The sequence below is a fragment of the Corvus brachyrhynchos genome, unplaced genomic scaffold, assembly GCF_000691975.1.
Source record: "Corvus brachyrhynchos isolate BGI_N302 unplaced genomic scaffold, ASM69197v1 scaffold14, whole genome shotgun sequence".
Classification (NCBI taxonomy): domain Eukaryota; kingdom Metazoa; phylum Chordata; class Aves; order Passeriformes; family Corvidae; genus Corvus; species Corvus brachyrhynchos.
This window is the reverse complement of record NW_008239110.1, coordinates 22,174,472-22,202,193: the sequence shown is the minus strand read 5'-3', so window position 1 is coordinate 22,202,193 and position 27,722 is coordinate 22,174,472. Positions and strand designations below refer to the sequence as shown.

General features: G+C 36.5%; 3 protein-coding genes across 8 annotated transcripts in view; 1 reads left to right on the top strand and 2 right to left on the bottom strand.

Moving 5' to 3' along the window:
* Positions 1-6: 6 nt before the first annotated feature.
* Positions 7-26,471, top strand: TFB1M (transcription factor B1, mitochondrial). The gene is made up of 8 exons (XM_008637889.2): positions 7-106; positions 464-621; positions 2,150-2,301; positions 5,835-5,943; positions 7,682-7,833; positions 12,116-12,235; positions 23,055-23,182; positions 25,625-26,471. Exons 2-8 carry the CDS (start codon positions 489-491, stop codon positions 25,884-25,886), a joined length of 1,056 nt encoding a protein of 351 aa, XP_008636111.1. The 5' UTR covers positions 7-106; positions 464-488; the 3' UTR covers positions 25,887-26,471.
* Positions 13,983-19,235, bottom strand: CLDN20 (claudin 20). Its single transcript, XM_017739487.1, has 2 exons — positions 19,083-19,235; positions 13,983-17,109 (listed from the first exon to the last, which is right to left on the bottom strand). Exon 2 carries the CDS (start codon positions 17,023-17,025, stop codon positions 16,366-16,368), a length of 660 nt encoding a protein of 219 aa, XP_017594976.1. The 5' UTR covers positions 17,026-17,109; positions 19,083-19,235; the 3' UTR covers positions 13,983-16,365.
* TIAM2 (T-cell lymphoma invasion and metastasis 2) overlaps positions 26,377-27,722 on the bottom strand; it is a 138,436-nt gene continuing 137,090 nt past the window's right edge. For all 6 annotated transcript variants that reach the window (XM_017739480.1, XM_017739485.1, XM_017739481.1 and 3 more), the window contains one exon: positions 26,377-27,721. In XM_017739480.1, coding sequence (XP_017594969.1) covers positions 27,078-27,721 — 644 coding nt within the window. In that variant the 3' untranslated portion in view covers positions 26,377-27,077. The remainder of the gene's footprint in view (position 27,722) is intronic.

Sequence of the window (27,722 nt, the reverse complement as noted above, 5' to 3'; positions counted from 1 at the left end):
CTGCGGCGTGTGCGCCTGCGCACTCGGGGACGCCGCCGCGGACACGCCAGGGGAGGGGGGAGGGCAGGCTGAGGGTGGAGCTCTCCCAGCTTTTCTTAGGGCCACGGTAATTAAATACATTCTGCCTTTGCGTGGTGCCGTGAAGTCATCCTCATTACTGATTCTTTTCTAAAGTAATGGAAGGTTGACATTGAGTAATTGTGAGAGGGCTTACCTGAGGCTTTGGCAGAGCTGCAAAATGAGACTTGCCCAAATGCCCCGAATTCGTGCCGAGCATAAGCACTGCATCCTGAAGTCAGAATTGCGATGCATGGAGTTTAGTCTTCCTATAATCCTCCTCTAATGATTCGTAAATCACATCTTGGTTTGTAAGCTTAGTAACGTTTTCAATATTAATTATAACTTATTGTAATTGTATAATTTTTTATACTTAATTAGAATCATCTTTTCGGTGTCTCTCTAGGAGGAAGGACTGAGAGTTTTGTCTTATGGCTGCGCGAGGAAAGGTGGCAGCTTTCCGTCTACCTCCCCTGCCAACTATTGGAGAAATTATTAAACTCTTTCGCCTTAAAGCACTGAAACAACTTTCCCAGAACTTTCTACTGGATTTGCGATTGACAGGTTAAATATTTTATTATAATATTTTTAGCTAATATAGAACACGTATCCCAGTTTTGTCAAAATCCAGAGTATAGCTAAGGAGATGACATTTGCATAATAGCATTTGTCAGACTATAAAATGGCAGCTCAGTGGTAAACCTTTATAATAAAGGTCTCTTTTAAAAGTAGTTTTAGGTTTGACAAATTGCTCTTACTTACTCCTCAAAAATAGGTTTCTTTATAAATTGAAGGGCAATTTTTTGGATAGAAACTATATTCCTATATAAAATATGGGTTGACTAAAATGCAAAAATCTAAACCAAAGTAGTACTTTTACCATTTGGATACTATTTTGGTTTATAAATTGGACTTAAAAATGAGCATTTTTTTCAAATTACTCTGTGTCATATGAAGTATTTAATACATTGAGCAGTTTAGAATTTGCTATGTGCTGTAGTTACGAGAGTCATTTGTCTCAGTTTATCAGAAGGGCTGTAGCTTTTTTGAACCAGTTGCATTGTTCTGAACAATTCAGTTTTTTCCAGCTTCATGTCAGCAGTGGGTGACAAAGCTGGCACTGTTCTGTCAGTCAGGGGTGGGTGTCCTCGCTGGCTGACTTTTGCATTAACAAGTACAGTACAGCTTCATGTAGCTAATGATTTGGTTATGCTTGAAGATTCAGGCTGATAAAGATTCAGAACATGGAACTCAGTTCCACTTTCTGAACAACCAGACGCTTACCCCAGAATAAAAATGTCTGCATGCCTTTTGTAAAACTTTACAAGTCGACAGGTATTTTGGATGTTTTTTATTTTTATTGCATACATAAGAGATCATGGAGTGAGCAGCATAATTTCTATCAGTATCTTCTCTCCATGCTTCCTAAGGATCCCTTTGTTTCATTAGCTACATTTTCTAGTCCCTAATCTGTCTTCTTTCATGTCTATATTACTTTCTAATGTTGTATGCTTTAACTTACATACGGGTATTCCTTCCTCGCTCTTTCAACTGCCTTGTTTTCTAGAGCTACCAGTTGCCTGTGTTCCAGCTCTTCATTTAGTCCAGTTTCTCCCTCATAAAATTGCTCTGTACATAATAGAATCTTGATAGCGCTTCACTGTATCATCCTTACTTCTTAAATTGCTTTGAAATACACGTACTGTAGTGAAATACCTTTATAAGGACAAGTAGTGAGACCTTAGGGTGTTGAACACAAGTGCTTGCTTGCAGCACAGTAGTACTACTAGTGTACAGATGAGGAGTGATACTCTCTTTTTATTTGTTTCTGTAATGAGCACAATAAATACCAAAGACATAAAACTAAAATTAGGTTTTTTGCAAATAGCTCAGTATATCTTGTAGTATGAAACAAATCTGAATTCTGTGCAGTCTAGCGGGTGTGAGGATTTCACTGGGATGTGTCACTGTTTATGTCTGTTCTGAGATGTTCTGAGATGCTTGTGCTTGTGTAACAGTAAACAATGAGGTTATCTTAGTGAGCTGGATCTCCTGGAAAATAAAGGCTTAGTATGTTCTTTGTGTCTTGCAGACAAGATCGTGAAACAGGCTGGCGAGCTGAAAAATGCCCATGTTTGTGAAGTGGGCCCTGGGCCAGGAGGAATTACCAGATCCATTCTCAGTGCTGGTGTTGAACAACTCCTTTTAATTGAAAAAGATGCTCGATTTATTCCAGGATTGCAGGTACCAACTGGAGAAAAATTTGTGTACATGTAACCACAGCACTGAATAAGAACATTTTGAGAACTTAGAGAGATTCCAAGTGTGTTGTTGGGATCTCGGCACTGACAATAAGTTGGTTCTGTGGCAGAAACCAGAGCTGTAATTTGCTTGCAGATAAAGATACACAGTATCGCAACTCATTGTTCCTGCTTTCTCATAGACCTTCTAGGGACCTGATCCTGCAATGGAATTACTGCCAAGGCTTGTCAGGGTTTGTTTTTAAGACTGAGATATTTCAGGTGTATTTCACCATGATGGTGAAATCATAACTTGAAGGCAGAATGCAATGTCCTTTTATATGGTCTTATCTTTCATTTTAATCCTAGTAATTATGCTTTATTAAATTGAGAAGGCGTATCTCCAGTTAACAGAGTTCAATGTGGGTTAACATCCAGATAAGAATAAAGCAAGCATCTATTTTACATTTTCAAAAAAACACTCTTAAGCTTTTCTTTGTTTCTTTTAAAGTTGGTATAAGTTCACGAGTCATTGTGGCATTTTCAAATGCTATCTACTTGTGTTGCTGGATGTTCATGGAGTTTGGCTGTATAAATCCAACAAGAAAAACAGAGTCCAAAAATCTTAAAATTTGACTGTGTTCTTATGTCTCTACCATCTCAGAGCAATTGAAAGGGCTTTCCTTAAATTGCACTGTGTCTTTTTCAGTAAATCAGCAGCAAAAATGAATAGGTAGTTCACTTGAGAACTGCCACGATCTCTTTATATGATAAAAAAAATGTAAGGTATGAATGAACATGGTCATATGCTTAAAGTTGAATGTGCATGTAATTATGTCTGTAGGCTTAGCCATTAATAACGTATAATATGCCATCTTCATTGTATGAAATGTGAAACTTTCATGTTTTCACTTGAGTGGGGGAAATCAGCATTTTTGCTTTAGATTTTAAGAACTGGTTTGGGACTGGACAAAATTTGAGATTAAATTACACTTGTTTTAGTAAAGAGAGCTTTTTAAATACTTGGATGTTTTTTCTGATCTTCCAAAAGCATCTACTGCAACAGATTTATCTGAATAAAAGTATACTTTTTGGCATCTAGAATGAGCTTTTGGTGTGTAATTATCTTTACTGTTCAAGTGACATAATTTTAGTCATTATTTTTAACTGCCAGTCTCCTCACAGTAGAAGTGAATGTCTGAATGAGGTTAGTGAACATAGAGGTGGTATAACTCAGTAATAGTGGATGTGAATGAGCAAGAAATATGTTGCATCCATTAGTATGGAATGTGGTATTGCTTTTTTCCTATACAAATGAGAAGATACGTAACAGTGTATCTTTCATTTCTGATAATGTGGGTTGTAATACTTTTTCTGGTTTTCCAAACAAACTATCAAAACTCATGCTCATAAAAGGGTTGAGATTTGAATAAGGGAAAATGTTAGAGATTAAAATAACAATTGGGGACTATTACTTAAAATTATGTCTGTTAGATACTTTTAAAATTGCTGCTGTAAAGCATACAGTATTTTTCATTAACTGTATTTCAAGCTGTGGTCTCTCACAAAACTGAAGTTTTTGAGTTTTTACTGCAAAACTGAAATACAGTGAAGAACGTATGTGTACAGAGTTAAAGTTTACACAAGCTGAGAGTCTGCCAGTTCTCCTCAGTCTTTAAGAATCACAACCTCCCTATGCCATATGCCCTAATAGTTTTTAGGCTGGAAGGACTGATGAGGAGAGAAAGGGAGCGAGAGAATGTATTGAATATAAAATTATTCCAGGAACACCATTTCATGCTTTAAACTATGCCCCTTATGCTTCCTTTGTGCCCTTTTGGTTGTGTGTGAAGAATGAGAGTATCTGTATGATGGAACACTCTTGGCTGACGTCCAGCTCCTGGAGCTGTGTTAGCTGAACACTTTTTCCCTTCAAATGGAAAAAGCTTCACTGGGTTTCCAAGTCTTTATTTCAAATTATAAATACAAGGCTATGATTTTGTGGTCACAAATTAAATGCAATTCTCAATTATGTAGAGTGTATTACTCAGCAACCCCTCAGCAACTCCTCTTGATAAGAAAACTGTTATTAACAAACGACACTATTTTCTTACTTTATTGATCTAACATTTTCTTTCATCCTGTTAGAGTATTTATAACAGCTTCAAAGAAAGATTTGACAAACCATGGTGGATTTTGTATGTCATATAATTGCTAGTGTAATGCTGAAAAGTCCATTAAGTGGTTTGGAGTTGAGGTTAGTTTTATTTTTTCTGTTTGGAAATAATTGCACTTAAAACATGCAGGAACACTTAGTTTTTTGTTAAGCTTTTATTGCTCTACATAAAATTTCGCTATTTTGATAATAAAAAACCCCAAACTTTTACTCAAAAAATTTCATGACAACATTTTGTGAGCAGTATGAGAAAGCAGTATTTTCCTTTGGCTCAGAGAATGGTGAAAGTTGTTTGTGCCCCTGAGCATCTAAACATCATTCAGATTGAAGATGGGATTAACAATGGTGAGCAGTTTATTTGTGCAATTAGCCACTGGCACTTAACTGTTAATGGATTTGGATTTCTATGCAAAAGCAAAATTGTTCTTTAAGCCATTTCTCCTTATTCTCTTATAGGATCAATAAATATCCCCACATATTTTCACCTTTGAAAATGTTACCACTGCTTTTGAATTGTGCTGTTTGTGCATAATTTCATAGCATAGGAGAAAAGATTAGTACGACACTAAAAAAGCTTAACTAAGTTTCATAATGGGAACTGACACCAGAAATAAAAGAATTGTCTGCCAAACTATAACCAGTGCTGAATTTCCATATCAGCCTTTATTAAATACTAGATAAGCTGTGCAGTTGGGCTGCAGAAGCTGACGACGGAGATGATTTTGTAATGTCTAGAAGGATAGAAATTAGTGAGATCTTCCCTACTGCTAGGTACTCACTCCCTCTTTTCAGTGGATTCCTTGTTTTTTAAGGGTACAAGTGTAGACTACTACAGGGAATATTAAGAGAATCTCTTCCACATTTTTCATGTAAAAGCAAAAATTAATATTTCTACAGCCTCGTATCACATATGGCTGAAATTGGATAATAGGCCATAAAGCTGTGGGGGAAACAGAATAAACAACATGAGCCCTCGTTTCCATAGGTAATTGATCTAAAAACCTTTTCAAAACCTTGCTTGCACTACTATTAAATCAGGTGAGGTCCTGCTAGTGACCTGGGGCTTGTTAATTGTTGTTGTTGAAGAGACTCTTACCAGCCTTTTCAAGTTCGAACTCTCTATTAAGAATTCTACATCTGTGAATAGTTAAGTGTTTACAGAATCATACATTAACCTATTTCTAGTGTTTGCTTTTTGAAAGTAAATACTTACTAATAGTGTTCTCAGTTTTAATTCCTACTGTGCTTTGTTGTATATTGAAGGTAAATATATAGCAATGGTTTCATTCTTGCTGTGGCTGAAACTGGAAATCAGTTTGGTTAACACTCACTGTGGATTCTGCTTGCTTGCTTACAAACAGATGCTATCTGAAGCAGCTCCAGGCAAAGTGCGCATCGTTCATGGAGATATCCTGACCTATAAGATGGAGAAAGCTTTTCCAAAGCACTTAAAAAAGGACTGGGAGGATGGTTAGTATTTGCACTTGATTTATTTCATTTTTTAGTGCTTCTGAGTTAGTCTTAAGTAGTGATAAAATTGAAGCTCATTCAGTGCAAGTGTTACTCTCTTCTGGTACATGTTGAAGATAAAGGGAGAACTTTTTCTTTTTTTTTTTTTTTCCCCCAGAAGGAAACAAAGAACTGTCTTCCTTTTCTAAGACAAAACAGTGGAATTTGTGTGACATTGACCTTAGTTAACAGTGAGGAGCTTTGCAGTTATTAACCTTAGAGTTTCTTGACTGTACAAATAGGACTCCTGGACAGCATAAAAGGAGGCCAAATGGTGTACTTCTTGGCTTCTTCCTCTTTTTGAAGAAGTCAGAAATCACCACTGTTGTTGTTCCTCTGAAGAAATTTCTGTAACTTGCTTTGAAACTTTTGTAAAACTTGCCCTCAAAAATTTAGGTTTCGCATTGCTTTGCTTTCAGCTGGATATCTTTGGCAAAAATAGAATCTAATCAGTATTGTGGTTTTTTGCCTTTTTTTTTTTTAAAGTCTGAGGTTGCAATAGGATGCTATTTCCTATTGCAACCTTTTAAAATATGTAATAGTATTAGATAAATCAGAGATGACCTCCCAGTCCCCTTTTCCAAATTTATTAATTTAAGGTAAAGTCACTGTTTGCAGTGCCTCTTTCTGACTTAGGACATAAAAGACCATGGCATATCATGTTTACCTTGAAAAATTGTATATTGTATTTTTCTCACTGCAAAAGGTAAGTGCTTCACAGAACAAACTATGAACAAATGTATTTGTGACAGTGTAATGCAGTTTTAAAAATTTACCTTTCTTGAAGATAGTCACTATTGGGTTTTGAGCTGACCAGTTAGAGGTAAGATACATTTCTTCTGTGTTATTGCCATATGAAAATCTGAAAGGCTGATGGGTTTCAAAAACCACAATCTCTGATAAATGTGTAATATCACAGACTAGAAAGATCACAGCCTAAAAGGTGCATAATAGGTAAAGTGTGCCAGAAAAACAGCTTGAATTTGATATTGTCATCGCTTATTCATGTTATTAAATATTGTAGTATCTAAGAAACAGCACACTGGCTTTTGGGTTTTGTCCATTTCTGTTTCACTTCTGCCTAGACATAAGGGTCCCTGCTCCCTGTGAAATCCCTGTGTTGTGTTGTACAACACACACACAGATACTGATATGATCCATAACTGAAAACCAGGCATCACTTCTTATGGCTAAGTCTTGTACTTTAATACCTTTTGATTTCAGAGGTCTCTATACAGAAGGAGAACTCGGTCCAGTGTGACTTAGGTGGTTGTTCTGAGGGTTGTTAGGACTCAGTTAAATGCCCCTGGGAGGATGTGTTGGACAGGAGTATGTGTATGACTATTTACTCTGTACCTAATAGTCGTAGTTTGATGTTACAGGAACACTGCTGTAGTTTTGCCCTTCTAGAGTAGCTCAGCTGGAATTTACTCATCAGCTGAAAATCATCTGAAAGCTATTGATTTATTCAGATGTAAATGGGAACGAAACCTAACCACTTTTTTCCTAATAAATACTGAGAATAGTAGCACAGTGTGAGTATAAACGGACAGGCATCATTTTGGTGTGGCATGATAAAAACTGTTCTCATATTTTAAGTCTAGGCTGATAGGCCTGTATTTTTATTGTGTTTTATTTCTTCACAAAATCTTGGATAAAACTTCTTGACAGTTGTTTTTCTTCTTCTTAATGTTAACAGAACCACCAGATATACATATCATTGGAAATCTGCCCTTCAGTGTTTCAACTCCTCTAATCATCAAATGGCTTGAGAGCGTTTCGAAAAGGGATGGACCTTTTACTTACGGGAGGACACAGATGACACTGACTTTTCAAAAGGAAGTTGGGGAGGTAAAATTTTAGCATTTTTCCAAAAATTGTACAGATGCTAAATTGAACAAAAAAATTGTTTATACGCAATCTTTTATTCAAAACTATAAACCCAGTCTTAGCTGGCTTTGAAAAGAGAGGAAAGGGTTGGGTCAATTTTTAGTTTGTGTGGCTGTAAATTATGAATTTTGATGAGTTAATTTTCTACTCTGATCCTTTGACAAGCACGTAATTTTTTAAAACATCTTATGGAGGGTTATATTTCCTTGAGGTACTCTATCCTTTTCTGAAGTCTGATTTCTTTAACATGAATAGATTGCACAGCACTCTTTGGTTTTTAAGTATGTTTATTCTCTCACAGTCATTTGTGCAACATGCCATCAGTCTTGTTTCTCCTTAGCTTTCATTCATCTCAAGAAATACACTTATATTTATTTTCTTTGTCCTCTTTATTAAAAATAATTTTTTTAAGAAACACCTTCCTTGAAATAAGAAAAAATGGAAGGTTAGCATTATTTCCAGTTGTGATTAAACACTTAAAACACAGGGGGTGTTTGTCGAGACCGTGGAAACTGGCATTGGCTTTCTTGAATGAGACTTGATACCAGAATTATTAATGTATTGCTGCCATTCTTGTGTGTGTAGAAGATCTTAATTGACTTCTGTCACCACAAGTCCAAGAGCAAATTGATATTTTACTTTATATTAATAGTTTCTTAAAGAAGGCCAAACTGATCTGCAGTGTAGTAGTGGTAATGCCAGATCAGTTGATACTCAGTTGGCTTACTCCATGGTGCTTTCAGACTTAAGAGTTTATTTCTTTTGCCATTGCATGAAACATGTAACAACATAGAGAATGGAAGGCTTTTTGTTTTGCAGTTATGGAAGCAGTCTGGCTTTTTTACAAGCATCTCACTTGGTTTTATAAACAAAAAAGGAGTTGCACATCAGCCTGAAAATGGAATTTCCATCTTATGGCTCCACTGTTTGTAAATACTGTGTTTTCTTTGTGCAGCTTCAATGTGTATGTTGTTTTAATTTTAAGCCTTCAAAGTAAAAATTCGAATAGGAAAATTCTGATTTTTTTTTTTTCTTTTCTGTGAAAATTAGTAGTAAGTATATATGCAAGTGGAATGTCTGCTGTTGTCTTTTGAGTCAAAGAAAACCATATTGTGCTGTCATTGCTCTAGCCTTGCAATCAAGATTAAAGAAGTATTTCCAGTATGTGGCTCTAGAGAACACCAGGGACAAACATTTGGTATGAAATAAACCAGATTTCTTAGTTCAGTTCCGGGCTCATTTGGTTTCAGGCATTAAAGAATCCACATCTGTTTCCCAGAAGGTCTTCATGCCATGTGAGATTAGGCCTTGTTGCAAAATATGGCTAATGGACTGTGATGTGAAAGGCAGAGTGATGGTGGGTAAGATACATGGTTATGTTACAGCAGTGAAAAAATTCTCCTATCACTGTATGGGAGCACTCTGGGCTTTCTGTAGCTGTACCCAGCTGCGCACATCATTGGTGACATGCAGATTATAGTTCTTCTGCACCCAGCATAGCTCAATTAGGTGCAAAATACCATGCACACTTCACTTCTTCTACTTAAAACACTGCTAAGTTAGAAACACTAGGAAATGGAATGTGTTGTTTACAGTCATGCAGTGAATCAGTGTTAGTTGCTGAGTTTGCATTCTGAGATCTCTTGATTCTTGTTCAACACAATTTAAACACAGGTCTTCCTCTAAAGACAAAATTGTTCATGGTTTCTGGTTTGCATTTCCATTATTGATTTGATACCATGAAAAGAAATTGTTTTGAAGGTACTATTTTGTTTTATGATTAGGTGAAAGAACAGTACTTAGGCTCTGTGTCTTTTCTCCTGACCCTCTGGAGTTGCTTAAGGTAACCATTGTAAATAGGTGTATACAGGCTTATTAAGTATTGGGAAAGAGAGAACAGTGTAATGCAGATAATAGTGAGTTGCTGCTGATATTTTATATATCTCTGAATTTATGGTCTTGATAGGGAAATGTCTTATACTCAAAAATCTGGCGTCGTCCCTGGGTATTTCTAAGCTAAGAGTCTAAATATCAAAGAAAGTCTGTGTGTATGTTATAAGCCCAGCAAAACCATAAGATGTGTCTTGGAATGGAGTGATGTGCTTTATAATTAGTTAGGATAACTTGATGTGAACAGTAAGAAAGTGAAGCAATGTGCTCTCTTCTTTATGGTCAGACTTCATTTTGCCAATATAATAGGGAAGTAAATACATTTGCCTTTCTTGCTGGTTGTATTTTCCTGGTTTTCTGTTTCGTAGCACAGCAATGTTGGTGTGAGTTAGGTCACTACGCATCTACTACTGGCAGCCCACTCTGTTCTGATACGATTTAAGTAAAGTGCTTAAAGCTGATGAGAACCAGCAGTTATTTTATATGCTGAATCTGAGGCCTGTTAAGGATGATAAGGCCAAATATCCACAGCAGTTAAAATAGCACTTTTGTGTGTCAAACAGATAATTTTTTTTCTCTGTAGTCTTAAATTTTTTAATTATTACTCACTTTGTGGGTAAGAACTTTTGCCTTGTCCCAAATTCCTCAGTGCTTCATCTCAAATCTGTCACCTAGGCCAGGTTCTTCCAGCCCGCTTACTCTAAAATCGATCCTCTAGCAGGGCCTGTTGCTACAGAGCAAGGAGTAATGGTTTTAAACCAAAAGAGGGTAGATTTAGATATAAGGAAGAAATTTTTTACAGTGAGGGTGGTGAAACACTGCAGCAGGTTGCCAAGAGACTTGGTGGATGCCCATCCCTGGAAACCTTCAAGATCAGACAGGGCAGGTCTCTGAGCAACCTGACCTAGCTGCAGATGTCCATGCCCATGGCAGGGGGTTTGACTGGCTGGTCTGTATGGGGTGCCATACACAGGTATGTTCCTGCTGCTGTAGTTGAAGTGGTTTAAGATGGTATTATCCAGATGTTAAGTTATCCATTCTGTAACTGAGAAGCAGGAACTTACTGACTGAGACTTGCTAGATGGTTTCTGGGAGAAGTAAAGATAGGTTTGTTTGAATTGGCATTGGAAGTGTTGCTCCTAGTGTTGCCATTAGGTCAGTTTCATTTTTACTGCAGTGGTGAAGGAAGTGCGTGTCTGATTGCATTGTTAGACTTTGCAGTCTGGGTTTTTTCAGAGAATAATAATTTCCTCTGAAACAACAATGAAGGTAGCTTTAAATGCTGGTGTAGGCAAAAAGAGTCACTGAGCATTCTTTCCAAAAAGTCGTTGGAAAGTATTTATTTGCTCCATGCAGAACTGCCTTTTGAAAGAGTTGTTTGAAAAAATGTGAAACTTTGGCAACAGGTTTAGCTTTTATTTTTCAGGGATAGGTTTAATAAGCATGTCAGCATTTCATGAATAGGCTTTTCATATGAAGCTACATGGTGTACAAATATTACCAGATATGCAAATTGGGGGTTAATTTTTATTTTTTATTGAAGCAGTGGTAAATACGAACAGGAAGCATCAAAATTCTGGTTTTGCGTAAGTTAGTGAAATGAGTTCTATAATTTGAAACTTGTTTTACAAGATGCTTTATATGTTTAAATTTTGTTTGTGCAAGCAAAACACAATAAAGTGTGTTTCTTGCCAGGTCACAAAAGTGTAGGAAACCTCTATCCAGGCTAGTATTTTGTAAAAAATTCTTGAGAAAATCAGAGAATACTTAAATTGAGTTTTAAGTATTAAATGCTCTCACTGTTAGGCATTCTAATTTTATGTAAAGTAGATCCAGCTTCCTTGCAAATATTGTAAGTGTAGAGCAGTTAATTATGAAGAGCTTTTGGTTTCTAGCTGATCTTGGGTTTATGGAGCTTTGTTTCATCTTGAAGAAGCAAAAAAGTGGTAATATTTTATACAGAAACAGTGGAAGGAAAGGATTGTGAGAGTACTGTCAGCTGGTGTTAGGTTTGTTTTGAATCCTGCAGTCAGAATAGTTTTAGTTTTCTCTTGTATCCCTACAAAATTCTTTTGGCACTCATTTAGTTCTGCAGAATTTCTAGGAGTTCCTTTTCATGTGCATTTGATTGCAGGATTGAGGTTGTAAATCAGCATGGTATGAAATGAAATGGTATGAAGTGCTGCTATATTGGTGAAGAAAATTTTAGATGAACTGGGCATACAATTTGATATGAGTTTTTAATGATTAACTGCTGATGTTTTTTTAAATTTGATTATACTGAAAACCAAGCTTTAAGTGATCACTTTGTCAATTCAATATGATTGATGTGCATGTTTTGATTTTCCCGTAGAGACTTACAGCTAATCCAGGAAGTAACCAGCGTAGCAGACTGTCCATCATGGCTCAGCATCTCTGCACTGTGGAAAACTGTTTCATAATTCCAGGTCAAGCCTTTGTTCCAAAGCCAGAGGTAGGTTTTCCTGTATTTATTTGTGGGTTTTCCTGTATATATTTGTGGGTTCTGTTAATTTGTCAATCAAGCAACATATTTTATTTTGACTAAGGAATGTCGGTGTCTGCTCTATTTGAACATCTCCATATTACAAAGTAGAGGGATGTGAAATTCCTGTAAATGAAGCATGCTTACTCTAAGAAAGTGCTTTTTCTTTTTTGTGTTCCTGAGAACTTGGCTTTGACCTTCAAACCTATCTGCAAATTCAGCATACTTCTTTGGGTGTTCTGGAGAGGGAGATTAGGATTTAATGGCAGGATAGTCTGCTAGGATTGGAGTATTTTTGGAAAGCCTGCTATTTTACAGTTTGCATTTATAAACAGTTTGGGAATTGTGCCTTAAGAACTTGATAGGTCTTTTAAAAGACTGTGATAAGAAAAGCTTTTCATTTGTCACCTTTGTCAAACATCTCTAATTTTACCATGTCTATAATCTGTATGTTTCACCCCAGTCATCTTTAGCATATTTTATTCCCTCCTATTTGCTACAGCACTTTGTCACCTATATCCCACTGATTGTTTAAAAAAGTAACAATCTTTGCTTCCTCTTATATGTTCTTGAGTGAGTAGAGAACAATCTTTGTTGTCCTCTTATCTGCCCCTGATTTTTATTAATAGCCATTATGATTACAGGAATAAAAAATGAAAAAGTTAATCAGTATTTTGGACAAGAAGACTTTTTATTTTGGTTTGTACTTTTTTGTAAAAATTTGTGCCTGACTTTAAGTAAGGTCTGTGTCCCTGAATGCGTGTGCAAATCATAGGATCGCAGAAATATTTGGGTTAGCAGGAAGATCATCTAGTGCCATTTCCATGCAATGAGCAGGAACATCTTCAACTAGATCAGCTTGCTCAGAGCTCTGTCCAGTCTGATCTTGAACGTTTCCAGGGATGGAGCATCCACCATCTCTCTGTTAGTGTTTTACCAGCCTCATTGTAAAAAACTTCTTTATATCAAATATAAATCAATCCCCTTGGAGTTTAAAACCATTATCCCTTGTCCTATCAAACTGCTGTTCTGTTTCAGAAATGAACTTGCAGCTTCTGAAAGTCCCTCTTAAACTGGTTGGTTCAGCTCCTCAATACATCTCCCTTCCCATTTATCAGAATCTCCCTCTTGGTCCTTTTTACTTTTCTGGCATATCTCTTGAGAACCTGTGGAAGGTTATTTTCTTGTTTATCTCTATGAATATTAAGGCCTCTATATGGGCATATTTTGATGATAATTTAAAATTCTGTTAGTAGTTTTTGAGCAAGTAACTGTTCAAACATGTTAAATTACTAGTTGTGACAGCAATCTGTTGTGAAAAAAAATGACAATGCTTAAGAAATCCTATTTTTTGCTTTGAGGTTTTGGCCTAGGGTTTTTTTCCCTGTTTCCTAGCTGAATGGAAAATAATTTCAGGATGCCATCTCACTGTCAAGCGTGTGAAATAATTTTAAGTAAGGCTAAAATTCCAGTTTTATGGTGGTGATTTCTCAGTGGTGGGTACAATTTGAGTACTAGTAGAGCTAGTATAGTCAGAAGTCTAGTCCAGACTGTGTCCCAGAATTGGGAAGCTTATAACTGATATTTCCATTTTCCTGTATTGAAAAGGCCATAGTTGACCAAGAGTGAGATAACACACAGAGTTGTGACAAATATCTTAGCATAAGCATGTCCTAGAGTCAGTTGGTGCTCTGTTGAATGAAAAAAGCAGTACAACTAAAGGCAGGAGTATTTTTATTTAATGTATTTTTTGGAGTTAAAAAAAGTATTGCTTATATTGCATAAGCAGAAAGTACAATTTTTTCACCCAGAGCTGGCACCTGTTTTCTGTATATTTTGTTTCCTTTGAACTCCTGTTGTAGACTGATCTTCTGTTTTGTCCTTGTTCTTTTAGCTGTAGACTGACATGGTTTTATATGTTACTGTTTCTCATAGAATCTGTTTACTTGAAGAGCTCTTGCAGTGTACTGTGAATGAAATGGCTCAGTGCTTGATTTTTGTTTCATAGCTATACAAAGTACAGGTACCTTTTTATAAAGTTTCAGGAAAAAGAATTTGCAGCATATGTAACCAATGAGCATCTTGGTTTGCTCATGGTATGCCATTACTACCTTTTTCTTACCCTCTCCTGTAAAAATGCCTCTTGGTTATAATTTTTGCAAACAGATTTATTTCCCATACATGGCAGTGATCATGGCTTAGTGTCATGTCAAACCCCTTTCTAAAGGTGGAGATGCAAGTTTGTGAGAAGGAGTTGTTTACTTCATATTATTCATGTATGAATATTATTTCGACATTTCTATGAGTGTTGAGACGTGAAAGACTCTTGGTTAATGGAATGGTGCTGCACAACATTGTGTCTAGGAAAAAAGAAACCAGCTTTTTGGTCATTGTGAAGTCTCTGCAATACCCAGTAACTGCTGATAGTTGCATTAGTATAGTACAAAACAAGCTGCTTGATTAAAACATAGGAAACTCAAAAGAGCTGTGTAACAGTAGAATAAAAGCAAGATGTAATGCTATTCTGTATGTGAAGAATGAAGGCTCTCTATGAATAAAGACTCCTTACATATTAAGTGCATAAAGCAGTCCACTTTCCCAAATGCTGTAACAGATTTTTTTTTTTTCCCAACACACTAAACATGTAATGTTTGGGCTCTTTCACAGTGTTTTAGCAAATTTCAGACTAGTATCATGGGAAATGAAAGTTGTGTATAAATATGCAGAATAAATGGCAGTTGATTTTATTGAAAGGCTCATCCAGCATTATATTCCTAAATTTAAAGGCCTGTATCATACCCCTTTTCATTCATTGATTTGGTTCTCATTTAGAGAGGTATTTAGGTAGAATACTTTGCCAATGACCAATACAAAACAAAATCTGCGTGGTGAAAGAAAAGGTTAAAGGATTTAAGGTAATTATTCAAAATAAGGCAGTTAAAAAAATAAAGAAGCTGTCTCTTTATCACTGTTGTATAGTAGATTTTATAGTAATAGAATACCTGGGAGTGGGCCTGAAACAGACCCTAGAAGAGTAACTAACAGGAATTAAAAGGTTCTTTTAGAAGGTCAGAAATGTAGAAGACAGTAAGTGGTTGCTGTGTTATTTGAGCTGTTCATAGCTACTTTTAGCAAGTGTAAGCTAGAATGTTTGCAGATGTTTCTTGAACACAGATAATTTAGTTTCTATCCTGTTTGTTACAGTTTGCAGGTGTTTTCACAGTTATGGTTACATTTCTCTTGTCGTACTGCTCCTCATATCTAGCATTCACTGTGTAGTAATAGATTAGTAGCAGTTGGTGAATGTCCAGCACGCTTTCCTTTAACAATAATAAATGAAACCCTCAGCAGGTGGCAGTTTGGGGCAGGGGAGCTGTGTTTGGCAGGAGCTGAATGGTGCTGCTGATCCTTCAGCCTGATATGCAGAGTATACAGTGCAGCTAAGGTTTGGAGCCTTGAGCTTTTGTTGTGGATTTGTTTTGGTTGGTTGATTTTTTTTTGTGTATGTATTTTTTGCTTTGTGGTTTTTTTTTTTTTACAAAATCTAGTTACCAAGGCAATTTAGAATTGAAAATGAAAGGCAGATATGTCTGCTTTTTAAAAACCTTTGAATTGCGCTTCTTGGACAAATAGTTTTTGGGTTTTTTACCTTGCATCATAATTAAAATCAAGATAAAAATGTAAAATACACTCTAAATGTTACATGTTATTGAAAGTCTAATTCACTAAACAGAAAGCAGTTAGTTTTTAGTCATCTTTGCTGTAACAAGACATCAATACATCAATTGTACAGTTCGTTATGTTTTTAAAATAGTTCCTTTTTCTTCAAGAAATGTTACTTGGGAAGTCAGGAAGAAGGGTTTGAAAAATCTATAGAATAAAGTACTCTTGTAGCAGACAAGTGTCTTTTCCTACATTTTTCCTTTTCATGGATGCCCCTATAAATTAAATGCCTTGCATGAATTATAACTTCAACCCAGGTACAGGAAAAGTTAAGTGCTATATTATACATTCTTTAAAATAATCAAACTACACTTAACACACAATCCCCCCTCCCCCCTTGAATGGATAGAAATACTTCAATTGATAGAAGTAACTACTTATACATAGTCCTTCAGGTTGTAACCTGCATTGCTCTCCTGCTCTGTGGATGGGAAATGGTGCTGCTTTGGAGGGTAAGTCCATGCTCCGTGCTGCCTTTTGAAACAGGAAGAGCAGAAGATCACACCTGCGATAAGCAGAAACCCTGCTGAGATGAATCCTGTATAAACTGCTCCTCCTGGTTCGTGTTTACTACTCTCTGGAATGGTCTGGTCCAGAAAATTTGAAATAATTTCTCTTGTATACCAGCATGTTGGTACTAATCCAAAGATTCCTGCAAGAATGAAGCAGACCCCTCCAGCAAAACAGGCATGATTTTTGCTGTCAGTGTCCCCTCCCAATTTTGTGCATTTCATTCCGACCGTAGTGATGCAGATTCCAAAGGCTGATAGGATACAGGACAGTACCATGGTGGTCCGTGCAGCCTGGATGTAGACAGGGAGAGAGAGAATGGAGTATTTCAGGGTACAGCTGAACATCCCAGTGCTGTACCACGTGCAGTCCATCCAAAGTCCTTGCATCTGTGTAATAGCTGTTATGATATTTGAGCCAACGTCTGCATTTACCTTCCAGTGTGGTAGCAGGGTGGCTGCGATATCTCCAAAAACACCAAACAAAGCCAGAATAAAAGCAAAGAACTGCAGGCTTGCTGATGCCATGATGGTTATCTTCTGTCACCTTTTGTCTGCGTTTTCTCTCCTGGAAATGAGTAACTGGGAGCTTCGTAGCCAAGCTGTGGCCGCCTGTGTAACAGGGAGGAAAGAGGGGGAGGAGAAGTACAAGGGGGAAAGGAAAAGAAATCAGCAAACAAAAAAAGCTTGCTTTTAAAAGTAGAGCTATCTGAATGAATATCTGAATATGACCCTGCAGCAGCTGAGCTGCTGTATGCAAGGTACTTGAACAGAAATGATGGCAAATGGACAGTGCTTTAGAACTGCTTGTAAAATGGAGCTGCTGCCCTTTTGTACATGATTGCAAGCCATCAAGCAAAACTTTTTACTGCAGTCGGTTTTGGTAATAGCACACAGATCGCAGGCTTATTAGATAAATATATATTGTAAATGGAACACTAGAAACTTGCAGAGTAGAAGTCACTGTGGTAGGAAAACACTGTGGTAGAAAATATATTGTACTCTTCAATTACCATGTTTAAGTGTGTTGATAGCTGTAGCCAGCTCCTGTTGACTATTTTATAACAATGGGTGCTGTTATACCATCTTTTATTTAAAGTATGATTAAAGGTAACCCCTTATTTCTGATTTTTAAATATTACCTGTTCATCTTTTTAGTAAGTGTTATAAAATATCTTGGGTTTGGAGGAGAATAAAATGGAATTTACTTTTTGCAGTATTTTCACATTAGTCACATATGACTTTTCTAAATCAATATTTTATTTAATTTTTATTAAAACTTACCAATTTTTTATTTTCAGTGATTTCAGTTCCTTGACTTAGAGCAGTAGATTTAGCAAGTCATAAGAGTGAGTATGATCTGCTTCTGTCTCTAAAGCAATGTTTTTAATACTGGTATGAAACAGCTCATTTGTGAAAGTGCCTTTTTTTAATCAGTCACCTGTCTGAAATAAGTTGCAAAGTCGCCATGAAGTGGCAGTTTAAAAAAATCATTAAAAAGCTCCTTGCTATTCTTTTACAAAAAGTCCAGTTTCATTTGACAGATGGGAACATTTTAGGCAGTATGACATCTGTGCAGCTGGAATGACAGAACTGTTGCTGTTGCATCAGCTGGACTATTGGGATTGCAGATGTAGAACAGGGGTTTGAAACCTCTGAGAGGAGGAATAGAAGGTGGTACCCTGCCTTGCCTTTTGTGTGGGGCTTTGTAGGGGTAGACAAAGGGCAGACTTCTTAGAAAGCATGATCCAGACTTTCTATCTAAATATGAACAATGATATTAAAATTGGTCTTCAGCATTAGAACTTTTTTTGAAAAGCCATAAAAGTAAGCAATGAAATTGAAATAAGTGGAATACAAAATATCTGTGGCATTGTACTCTTGTTTCAGTTCATTATACATAAGACAACAAAGTTTTGATCGATATGTATTCTATCAGTCTTCAGTGGTATTTCTGAAGTAATTAATATATTTATCCTCTATAGTACTGTTATCCTCTATAATATGTAGCATAATTCTCTATATTCTCTATATCATTTGTTTATACTCTAATCTTTTTATATTGTATTTATTTCGGGTAATTGTTCAAGGATGTGCTAATTCTGTCCAGCGTATATATATTAAAAACGCTTAAAGTTAAGGTGAGAATATTAACAGCTACTCATTCTTAAAATCTTACTTCAAAGACCTGCCTATTTCCAAATCCCTTCAGTTTGTTCAGGCTGGGAAGAGATGTTCTGGCAAATACATATCATTTACTGCACAGTCCCATGGGCAAGATGGCTTAACTTCCTTTTACAGAAGGAACTGACAGGTCTGGATAGCTCAAAACTCATTCAAAAAAAACTCATTGATATTCTCATTCCTATTCTGAAGCAGCTAATTAGTACCCTGAATCAGCCTTTTTCACTGCTTCCTTTTTAAAATGTCAGTATACACAAACATGCATAGAACACTGCAAATGGTAGCCATACATTACACTTAATGGGATGAACCAAGTTAAAGGCACGATAAATTCAAGTATAAGCATTACAATTGTAATTAAAAATACAGTTATGTTTCATTCCTGTTTGTGTAGGACTTACTGCTGGATGTGAGGTCTGAGATGTTTTCTTCACTGTAGATATCCTGGAAAATGCAGTTTCTCTTGAATGGAAGTATCCCTTCTCGTATAAAACTGCATTGGCATGTATTAACAAAATTTCTTGGAATGTTGTTTTTTTTCTGTTCTCCACAGCAAGTGCATTACTGCTGTTTGTTCTCTCTCTTAGTTCCATCTACCCGAGAATAAAGGAGTACTTTGTTTAATGAGTTTTGTTTGAAAAACACTCAGTAAGGGAAAGCAAAGAGATTATGGAATGAAACAGACGGAGGCCCTTAGTCCTAAATACATAATGATACCCAGGTTCTATGATGGAAAGTGTGAGCAGTGATTAAATGGAGTAAAATCTTGAGAATCCAGAAACTGTAGACTTAGGGACTGGGGGGGAATAATTAATTTGCACTGAGAGCCAGAGAGTTTTGTTGCTTGTCAGTTGTTGTTTTTTTTGTCACAGATAATCTTACTAAGAGTTTAAATTTCCTAGAAAAGAACTGTGCAATTTATTTTAATTTGTAATTGGAACAGCAGGACGCTTCTATTCAACTGCAGGCTTTGCTTATCTGTTCCTGATAGCTTTAGCCTTCCGTAGGTTATCCTATAACTTTTTACCTTTATATGAGGCTGTCGAAAAGAATAAGGGAATAAAGCCACTCAATAAGGCTTCTATGGTAAATGCAGCACATTGGAGAAGTGGCCTCAACAAGTTGGTGTGGGAAAACAAGAAGCTGGGAGAAGTCTTGCCATTGCAGCAGTGATATACCCATAGGTTCTGTAGCTGACTTCTGGTCTCTTGTGGTTCTGTTTGTGAGCCTGGTGTGAATGGAGTTACTGCAGAGCTGTTCTTACATAGAAATTATTTCTGTTAGTGCAGGAGCATAGTTACTTTCTGCTGGAAGTAAACTCTCATTGGAACAAGATTGCTATGAGATGCACATATCTGGTGTTAGACCTAACATTTGTTTGTAGGAGACAAACTATTCAGTAGATAAAATGCTACTTAACACTTGGATTGTGAAAGTGCTGGCTTAGAACTATCTCAGTAGGATTTCAAGCAGTCTGTTTTAATGAAGTTGTAATATGTTCTGCTTAGGTTTCAGTTCCCTATGGGTAAATTACAGCTTGAGGAAAGGTTATGTGGGTTTGCTCTTAATACAGCCCTTTTGCAAGGTACACGTACTGCCCATTATGAGACCTTCATTGTCAACATTTAGTAAAAATTGTCTCATTTAAGCTTACTCTGATTTAGAGTGTTGATTTCATTAGCAAGGCTGCAGACTTGTGTGAATTAAATTGTACTCTGTTGTGTTCCTCCTGCCCTACCAGAACATAAACCTTCATTGTACAGATATACTAAAACAGTAAGGGGTGAATAATTACTGTACTATTGACAGTTTGGGGTGTATCAGTTGAATAATTTTCATATTCATTATTTTGTAAGACTTGAGTGTTATTTTGTAAATATGTCTAACATACTTGGTGGGGTGAAAAGTGTTACTAGTAAAATCATCATGAAATCAACTTGTGTATTTTAAGTGCTCTTGTGTTCTCTATTGGCTTTCATAATTCTGCTCTCTATCTGATGCATATTAAAAGATATAGGGAAAATAGCATGTATAGTTTTAAAGGAGTGGCCAATTACAAATGAAAAGCTTTCCCCTGTATCTGTTGCTATAGTAACCAAGCAGCTTTCCTGGGGTCCAAAGAAAACAGCATCTGTAATGGAACTGAGGAGTGTTGTGTTTTGTTTCAGAAGCAGAAGTTACTGCCCACTGGCCTTGAGATTGCAAATTGAGCTGTTTGGCTCTGAAGCTGTACACTGCATCTAGATTTTGTTGTCTTTTCCTTCAGAAATTGTTGTTAAAGATGCAGCTCTTAACTCCCAAAGAGCCCTCATTTCTCACTTAGGAAAATTTCTGCAAAATTGAGGTGACTTGGTGATGCCACATGGACAATAAGCTTGTTTTATTTCCTGACCAAAATATAGATAAACATATGCATGTGCCCTTAGTATTTCTGTACAAGGAGCTGATTGGACATGAGAGTTATGTATTTGCTCTGTTCAAAAAGATTAACTTTTCTTATACTCAGTGTGAACACAAGTTTTTTCTATATCCCTGTGGTCTTCCTGACAGGAGCAACCTGTGGCAAAGGCAGAAGCTCTGAATGCTTGAAAAATTAAAAATGTGGTTTGGGAAATAACTTCTGTGTGTTTCACTGCGGTTTCCATGTGTCAAGTTTTTTTGTCACCTGATTTTTAATTAAGTTCTTGTGCTTCACATTTTAGTAATTTTAAGGGGGTTTTTCTGTCATATTTTTAACTCTAGCTTTCAGAGAAGGTGGACAACTAGAAAAAAACACTCCAGTAATATATACTTGGGATCAGTAGTGCTAACACTGGAAAGTTGCTGTGGGTTTTTTTTTTCATCAGCACCATTAATTGCTGTTTTCTTTCCTTTCTCTAGCCAGTATGTTTGCTCAGCTTTGTAAGTTCTGTCTACGTGAAAAACTTACGTTGTTTGGATTTTACAATTCGTTTGAAATACAGTAATTTGTGTTGTAGAAGCATTTGTACTTGATAGATTACTTGACAGCTGAGCTGTTCCCACGGAAAGAACAAAATGGATAGATGGTACCTTTGTGTCAGAATATGTCCACATCAGAGGTTGCTGTGAGCAGTTTTGGTTGAAGCAGTAGGAAAAACTTTCTTTTTTGAAGTACTCTCGTGCTCTGGGTTATCATGAACAATTGGTACATTGAGAGTGTGCTTCAAGCAGCAGCTGTTCTTTGGTCTGATTGTGTCTCTTATTTCTGTCAGAACTAGCACATGTGATGATAATTCATATTCTGTGAGTGCCAATATTGACTGTCAGATATTTTTAAAAAATTCAGTGATTGCCTATCATATTAGCAGACACTTTTTAATAAGAGACTAAATATTTTTTAAAATCTGGCACTTAGAAATTTTTAATCATTCAGTACCAGTACTTGTACACATTGTACAAATTTTCAATGTGCTTCTCCACAGAAATTTTTCCTTTTTCTTGTTGTTAATATCTAGTTTGGAAGATGAACTGCTTTATATATTGTTGTGCAGAAGGGGAGTTTAAATCCAGCTCGTAATTTTTAATACAGAAGTCTGAATTCAGGAAGTTTTCTATATAATACAGTGTCTCTATAATTGCATGACATATACACATACATATAAAAAACATAAAACGTGAACGTATTGTTTCATTCTCTTTTCAGACACAGGGCAAGTGACTGTTCTGTGAATGAGTCTGATTTGAGAACTATAAAAGAATATATACAAGCTTATCTCTGTGGAATCATTCAAACATAATTTTGGATGAACTGCATAACACAGTGTAAACACAGAGTTGTGTGGTCACTTAAACTGAGTGCACTTATTTCTACCTACCATTCCTTTAAATAGACTAGAAATCTTAATACATTGAAAAGCAATTCCTTGGCTTACAGTTTAGAAAAGCCCTGGAGTAACAGAAAACATATAGGGAATAGGTTTGATTTCTAATTATAATACCAATTTTCTGCCGCTGCCCTTCAGCCTGTATATCAAATATTGTCTAATTTCTGTATTATGTCAGAATTGTCTTGTGGAAGGATCTGAAGACAGAAGTGCTAATTACTTTACAGATTACATGGAAGTTGCTCTAAACGGACAAAGTGCCATGGGGGTAAAAAGTACCGAGTACTAATGGCATGTGAACTAATTGGAAATATGTAGATAACTAAGACTAAAAATCTGTAGGGTCCTGAAAGCTAAGGCAAATTTTTACATTCCATACCATGACATTAGTCACTGCACAGCCGGGTTACCTGCTGCTGTAATGCCTTCCTGTATTGTGCCTGTTTGCTGATGTCTAGCCAGGTAACTTAGAAGTAATGTGTCTCAGAGGAAGATGTCTACTCAAATTTATCTCTCTTTTCCATATAGGTGGATGTGAGTGTGGTGCATTTTACTCCATTGGTGCAACCAAAGATACAGCAGCCATTTGAGCTGGTAGAAAAAGTGGTTCGAAGTGTTTTTCAGTTTAGAAGAAAATACTGCTTCCGTGGAATTGAGTAAGTATTTTCAATTAAAAACTCCCAAGTAATGTTTTTGTAAATGCATCAGCTACTAAATCAGTTAGCTATTCATTTGATTTTATTCTTCCCATTTTGAATTTTTCATCATAGTTCATCAGATCTTTCCATTTCAGAATGGTTTCTGGACACAAAAGGATGAGATTAATATCTAATGTAATTATGAAATAATTATTTGTGCATTTTTGTTAGTGCAGTTGAAGTTGTTAAAATCACTAGGATAAAGTGGTCATCTTTTCAATAGATTGTCTGTCTCAGAAATGAAAAATACCCAGCCCAACCACAAACACTACAGAATGATTGAGTTAAAAACCAAAAGTATCAAAATCCAGAACCAAAGATGGCAGTGTGAGGAGATTTTGGTGGAAGTGTGAGAAGAACATCATCTGTAACAAATTTGACTTATTTGGGGATAGTGTCAAAAGGTCAAATTTTTGTTTCTGTGCTTGCCCTTTTATGGAGTTCTTACTGGCTCTTTAAAAATCCCCATCTCTTACTGAGGGAATTTATTAGCTTATCTGATGTGACAAACCTGAAGTCTCTTCTTCAAGGATCCTGTTAAAACTCCAGCACTGCCACGTGTCTGACTTACTATGGGCAACCCCCAGCATGCAGCACAGTAGAAGGTGTGACAGAGATGCTGTTGGGACGAGAGGCATCTCCTGAAGCCTGGGGTCCCTGAATGTTGCTGGGCATAGTTTTGGCCCTGATGCAGTCTAGAATTAGGGTGGATACCACCTTACTGTACTACAAGCCTTCATTGTCACTGTTTTAAAGGTGACCAACGAACTTTGCATGTAGTTTTGGTTTGTTGGGGTTTTTCTCCTTGAGGCCATCAGTGCCATTGACGTGTGGGATGCAGACATTGGATCTAAAATGAGTATAGATTTCTCTGTGTTAAAGTTTGAGTATGCATTTGGAAATGTTTAGAAAATGAAGTATCCAAACTCTAGACTGGCTTGTTTTTGACTTACAGGGTAGTAGTGGTTTTCTTTTTTCTTTTCTTTTTTTCTTTTGTGAAGGAATGGTTCCAGTTGACAATGTAAGCAGAAGGCATGTGCGATCAGCATTATCTGTTATGTACAATATTTTTACCAAAGTTTAAAAAAAACCCCTCCCAACTCCTGTGTAGTCTCAAATTGCTAATAACTGCTTTACATTCTTCTGAGGCAAGGAGGGCGAATCTGAACTTTTGGACGTCACGTATTCCCCTAGCAGCTTATCATACTTTAGCCCTAGTGTGCAGCTAAGAAACAAAATCCTCTTATTCTTTAGCTGACCTGAAAAAAATAGCAAATTTTGGTGTATAATAAAGCTGTTAAGTTTGTTATAAAGTTATCTGTCACACAGACTGTATAAAAACAAGGCAATAGAATAATTTTATATTTGTATGAATTCTGGGATTTGAGATGTGAAATATAAGATGGAGCTATGAAGTCCATATTACAGTTTGAGTTGTGGTTCACGGACATTGATAAGATGGTTCACAGTCTGTAAAAAAAAAAAGGTAATAAAAATAGTTTTTGCTCCAGGTATGTTTTTTTAACTATCGAATCAAAGGAAGGGGGTGTCAAAATAAAAATTGATCCATTTTAACCTTGCTGACCTAGATGCTGAATTAATGGGAACATTTTGTCAAAGGCCTGAAGTAGCACATACTTCAGAATGGGTTTCCCAGAAGTTTCATTTTTCACTTGTAATTTTAAACCCCTTCTTAACTTTTTGTTCTATCCACCCAACGAAACTATCACTTACTTACACAAAGCCATACTATTCATTAAAATTTGGGGAACTTCTGAGAGAAAGGTGCTAATGCATCTGGCCCTAGAGTAAACGTACTGATATGCCTATGAACAGCAATAGAGCTGAAAACAAAATCTAGGACTCCTGCCACATTCTCCCACATTCTAAATATTAAAATGTGAATGGCAATTAAATACTCCTTTCCTGCTTCTTGGCTTTTTTTTGACATTAGAATGAGAGTATTAATGACAAGTGATAACTGTCTTTCCCATTGGAATGAAACAGTCTGAAAGAAAGTCATATGGTTTGGATCTGATCTGTTTTGTGCAGTTTAATCTGTTGTTACTTTCTAAATATGAGGCTAATTCTAAGAAGGCTCTGTGCTTGTATCCACACCCAAAGCTCTTTTTAATGTTAGCAAACATGAACATAGATGTGTTTAGTCTATAATGTAGGTATGTGCTTTCCTATGGTGTCATAATTTGTATTTGCAGTAAAAGGACCCTTATATGTTTCCATTGCTCAGATAATGAGCTATATTAGGAGTGCCAGAGCTAAAATAGTTACATAATTAATATAGGTTTACTATTAAGTAAATTCCACGTTACTCTTAAGGGAAATGTAATTGTCTGTCAGAATTGTTGACATTTGTTTATCTTCACCCCTTTTATCTTTTAGGACCTTGTTTCCTGAAAATGGACGCTTGAAAAGAACAGAACAGCTGATGATGACAGCAAATGTTGATCCAACTCTGCGTCCTTTTCAGCTCTCCATGTCACAGTTTAGAAACCTGTGCAATGCATACAGGAAAATGTGTGATGAAGACCCAAGCCTTTTTGTGTTCAACTACAGAGAAGAACTAAGGCAAAAGAAGATGACAGAAACTTTACTTGGAAGTACTGGTCAGCCTGAACAGACTGAAGAGCAAAATCAGCTGTAACAGCACAAGTCTGATTTTTTTTTTATGAGTTTTAACTCCTTGATCTACAGGTGTTGACTCAGTAAAAGAAGGCTTATATGTTCCTACATCTGTGCAGATATGAAAGACCTACTTTAGGGAAAGCGGTAGAGAGGGCATCTCTCTCTATTCCGTTCAGCTGCAGACAAAAGGGAAAAGACAGTCCAGGTTCTTTTTACTTCAGGGAAATGGCCAGAACACATACCAAGAACCAAAGTATGTTGTGAGACAGGTCGTTAAGTTGCAGTACTTCTGACGTAATTGAATTTTGTATGAATGGAAGTGCTTTACTGAAATGGAAGAAAAATACTTTTCAGACTTAAGCGTATAAGATGATATTTGGGGTTTTGTGCTTTTTTGTCCTGGAACATCCTACTGTGCAGAGAAATTTAAAAAACAGTAGCCAAGACTCTTATAAATACACTCAAGTGACTGGCTTACAGGAGGATAAAGTGCACCAATTGCCTCAAGGTCTGTTAATACTCTTCTCATTTATGCAGAAGCAAAGAATTTGGGATTTAAAGCTCCAACTACAGAAAAGCAGCACAATAAAAAGTAGAAAACATGGCTAAGTACAATACTTATTTGTCTTTTACTGTACAGGCTCATAGAGAAAATAAAAAATACAGTCAAATAAAAGATCACAGGCCAAGCTTTTTGTATTTACATATATGTATAAAGTATACACAGCATTGAAACATAAAAAAATGAAACGTCTGCACTGTTGTGCACTAAAACACATTAAAATAACTTAATTCTGCTTTAAATAAAGCAAACATGAAAACCAAAGAAATAAAATGCCCAAGGTATTGAAAAATTCAGTTTGCAATGCTACTTTCCATTGTAAACTCCTCTGCCACTCTCACTAGCACCTTTTCCACATTACTTAAAATACTAACAAGGCCATCCCCAAGAACACTACATCATCTTAATAACTGCTTGAAAGGGATGAACTAATTTACAAACCTGGGCCAACTTAATCTATTTTTGATCCACAATAAATTAAAATAACTTAAGAATCCTTTACAGCTGTTTTTGTGGAAAAATGTATTAGTGCACAAAATCAGATAGTAGTTTTCCTGCAACTTCCATGAATTTACTAATTTTAAAGCAAAATGTTTGTTGAATTTTATGTGGACTTCAAATCAATGTTTTAATATAGTGCTTAGAAAGCTAGGATTTTCCATGCCTCTCCACAGCTTCATAAAAACAGTCCTCATTAACTACAGATGTTAAACTCTGGACACTAAATTCTCTCTCTAAAATAGAGTTCAGATCCAGGTTTGCAGCATCAGAGTGACTGTCAAGGGATTGGTGGCGTTCTTGCATTGCCATTAGAGTTCCTCTGTTACGCTTTGTGCTGTTTACTTTTCTCTTCACTGGGCAGAAGTGGCCCCGCACGAGCTTTGGATGCTCTGCTCTCTGGAAGCCATCTCCTTCCTCATTTTCAGCAGCCTGATCCCGTTCAGAGTCAGCACCGGGTTCCTCTGAGATCTTCAGCCGCTGGAACTGTATTTCAATGTCTTTTGTAGGGCTGCCTTTCTTTAGGCTCCGATAGTCCTCGTCATCATCATCATCACTGAGAATATCAGATTCTTTGACAAGAACATTAGAAAAGTCAGATGCAGTGGTCTCTGTGTGTTTATTGGGAGATGAACTTTTGGGCTCCTGGATGCTCTCAGAAGTGTGGCAGCTGCTGCTTTGAGTGCTGCTGCTCAGGCTGCACTCATCAGAGTCCTGGAAGGTGCTTTTCCCCTGGTCACCGTTCCACTCACTACTGGATGAGTTCTTCAGTACCTTCAAGGATCTTGTGGAAGC

Excerpts from the sequence above, each read along its gene's own strand:
- TFB1M (XM_008637889.2), top strand. The coding sequence starts at position 489 with ATGGCTGCGCGAGGAAAGGTGGCAGCTTTCCGTCTACCTCCCCTGCCA. Across the intron at positions 2,302-5,834 it reads GATTTATTCCAGGATTGCAG|ATGCTATCTGAAGCAGCTCC; the intron begins GTACCAACTGGA and ends GCTTACAAACAG. Across the intron at positions 23,183-25,624 it reads TACTGCTTCCGTGGAATTGA|GACCTTGTTTCCTGAAAATG; the intron begins GTAAGTATTTTC and ends TTTATCTTTTAG.
- CLDN20 (XM_017739487.1), bottom strand. The coding sequence starts at position 17,025 with ATGGCATCAGCAAGCCTGCAGTTCTTTGCTTTTATTCTGGCTTTGTTT.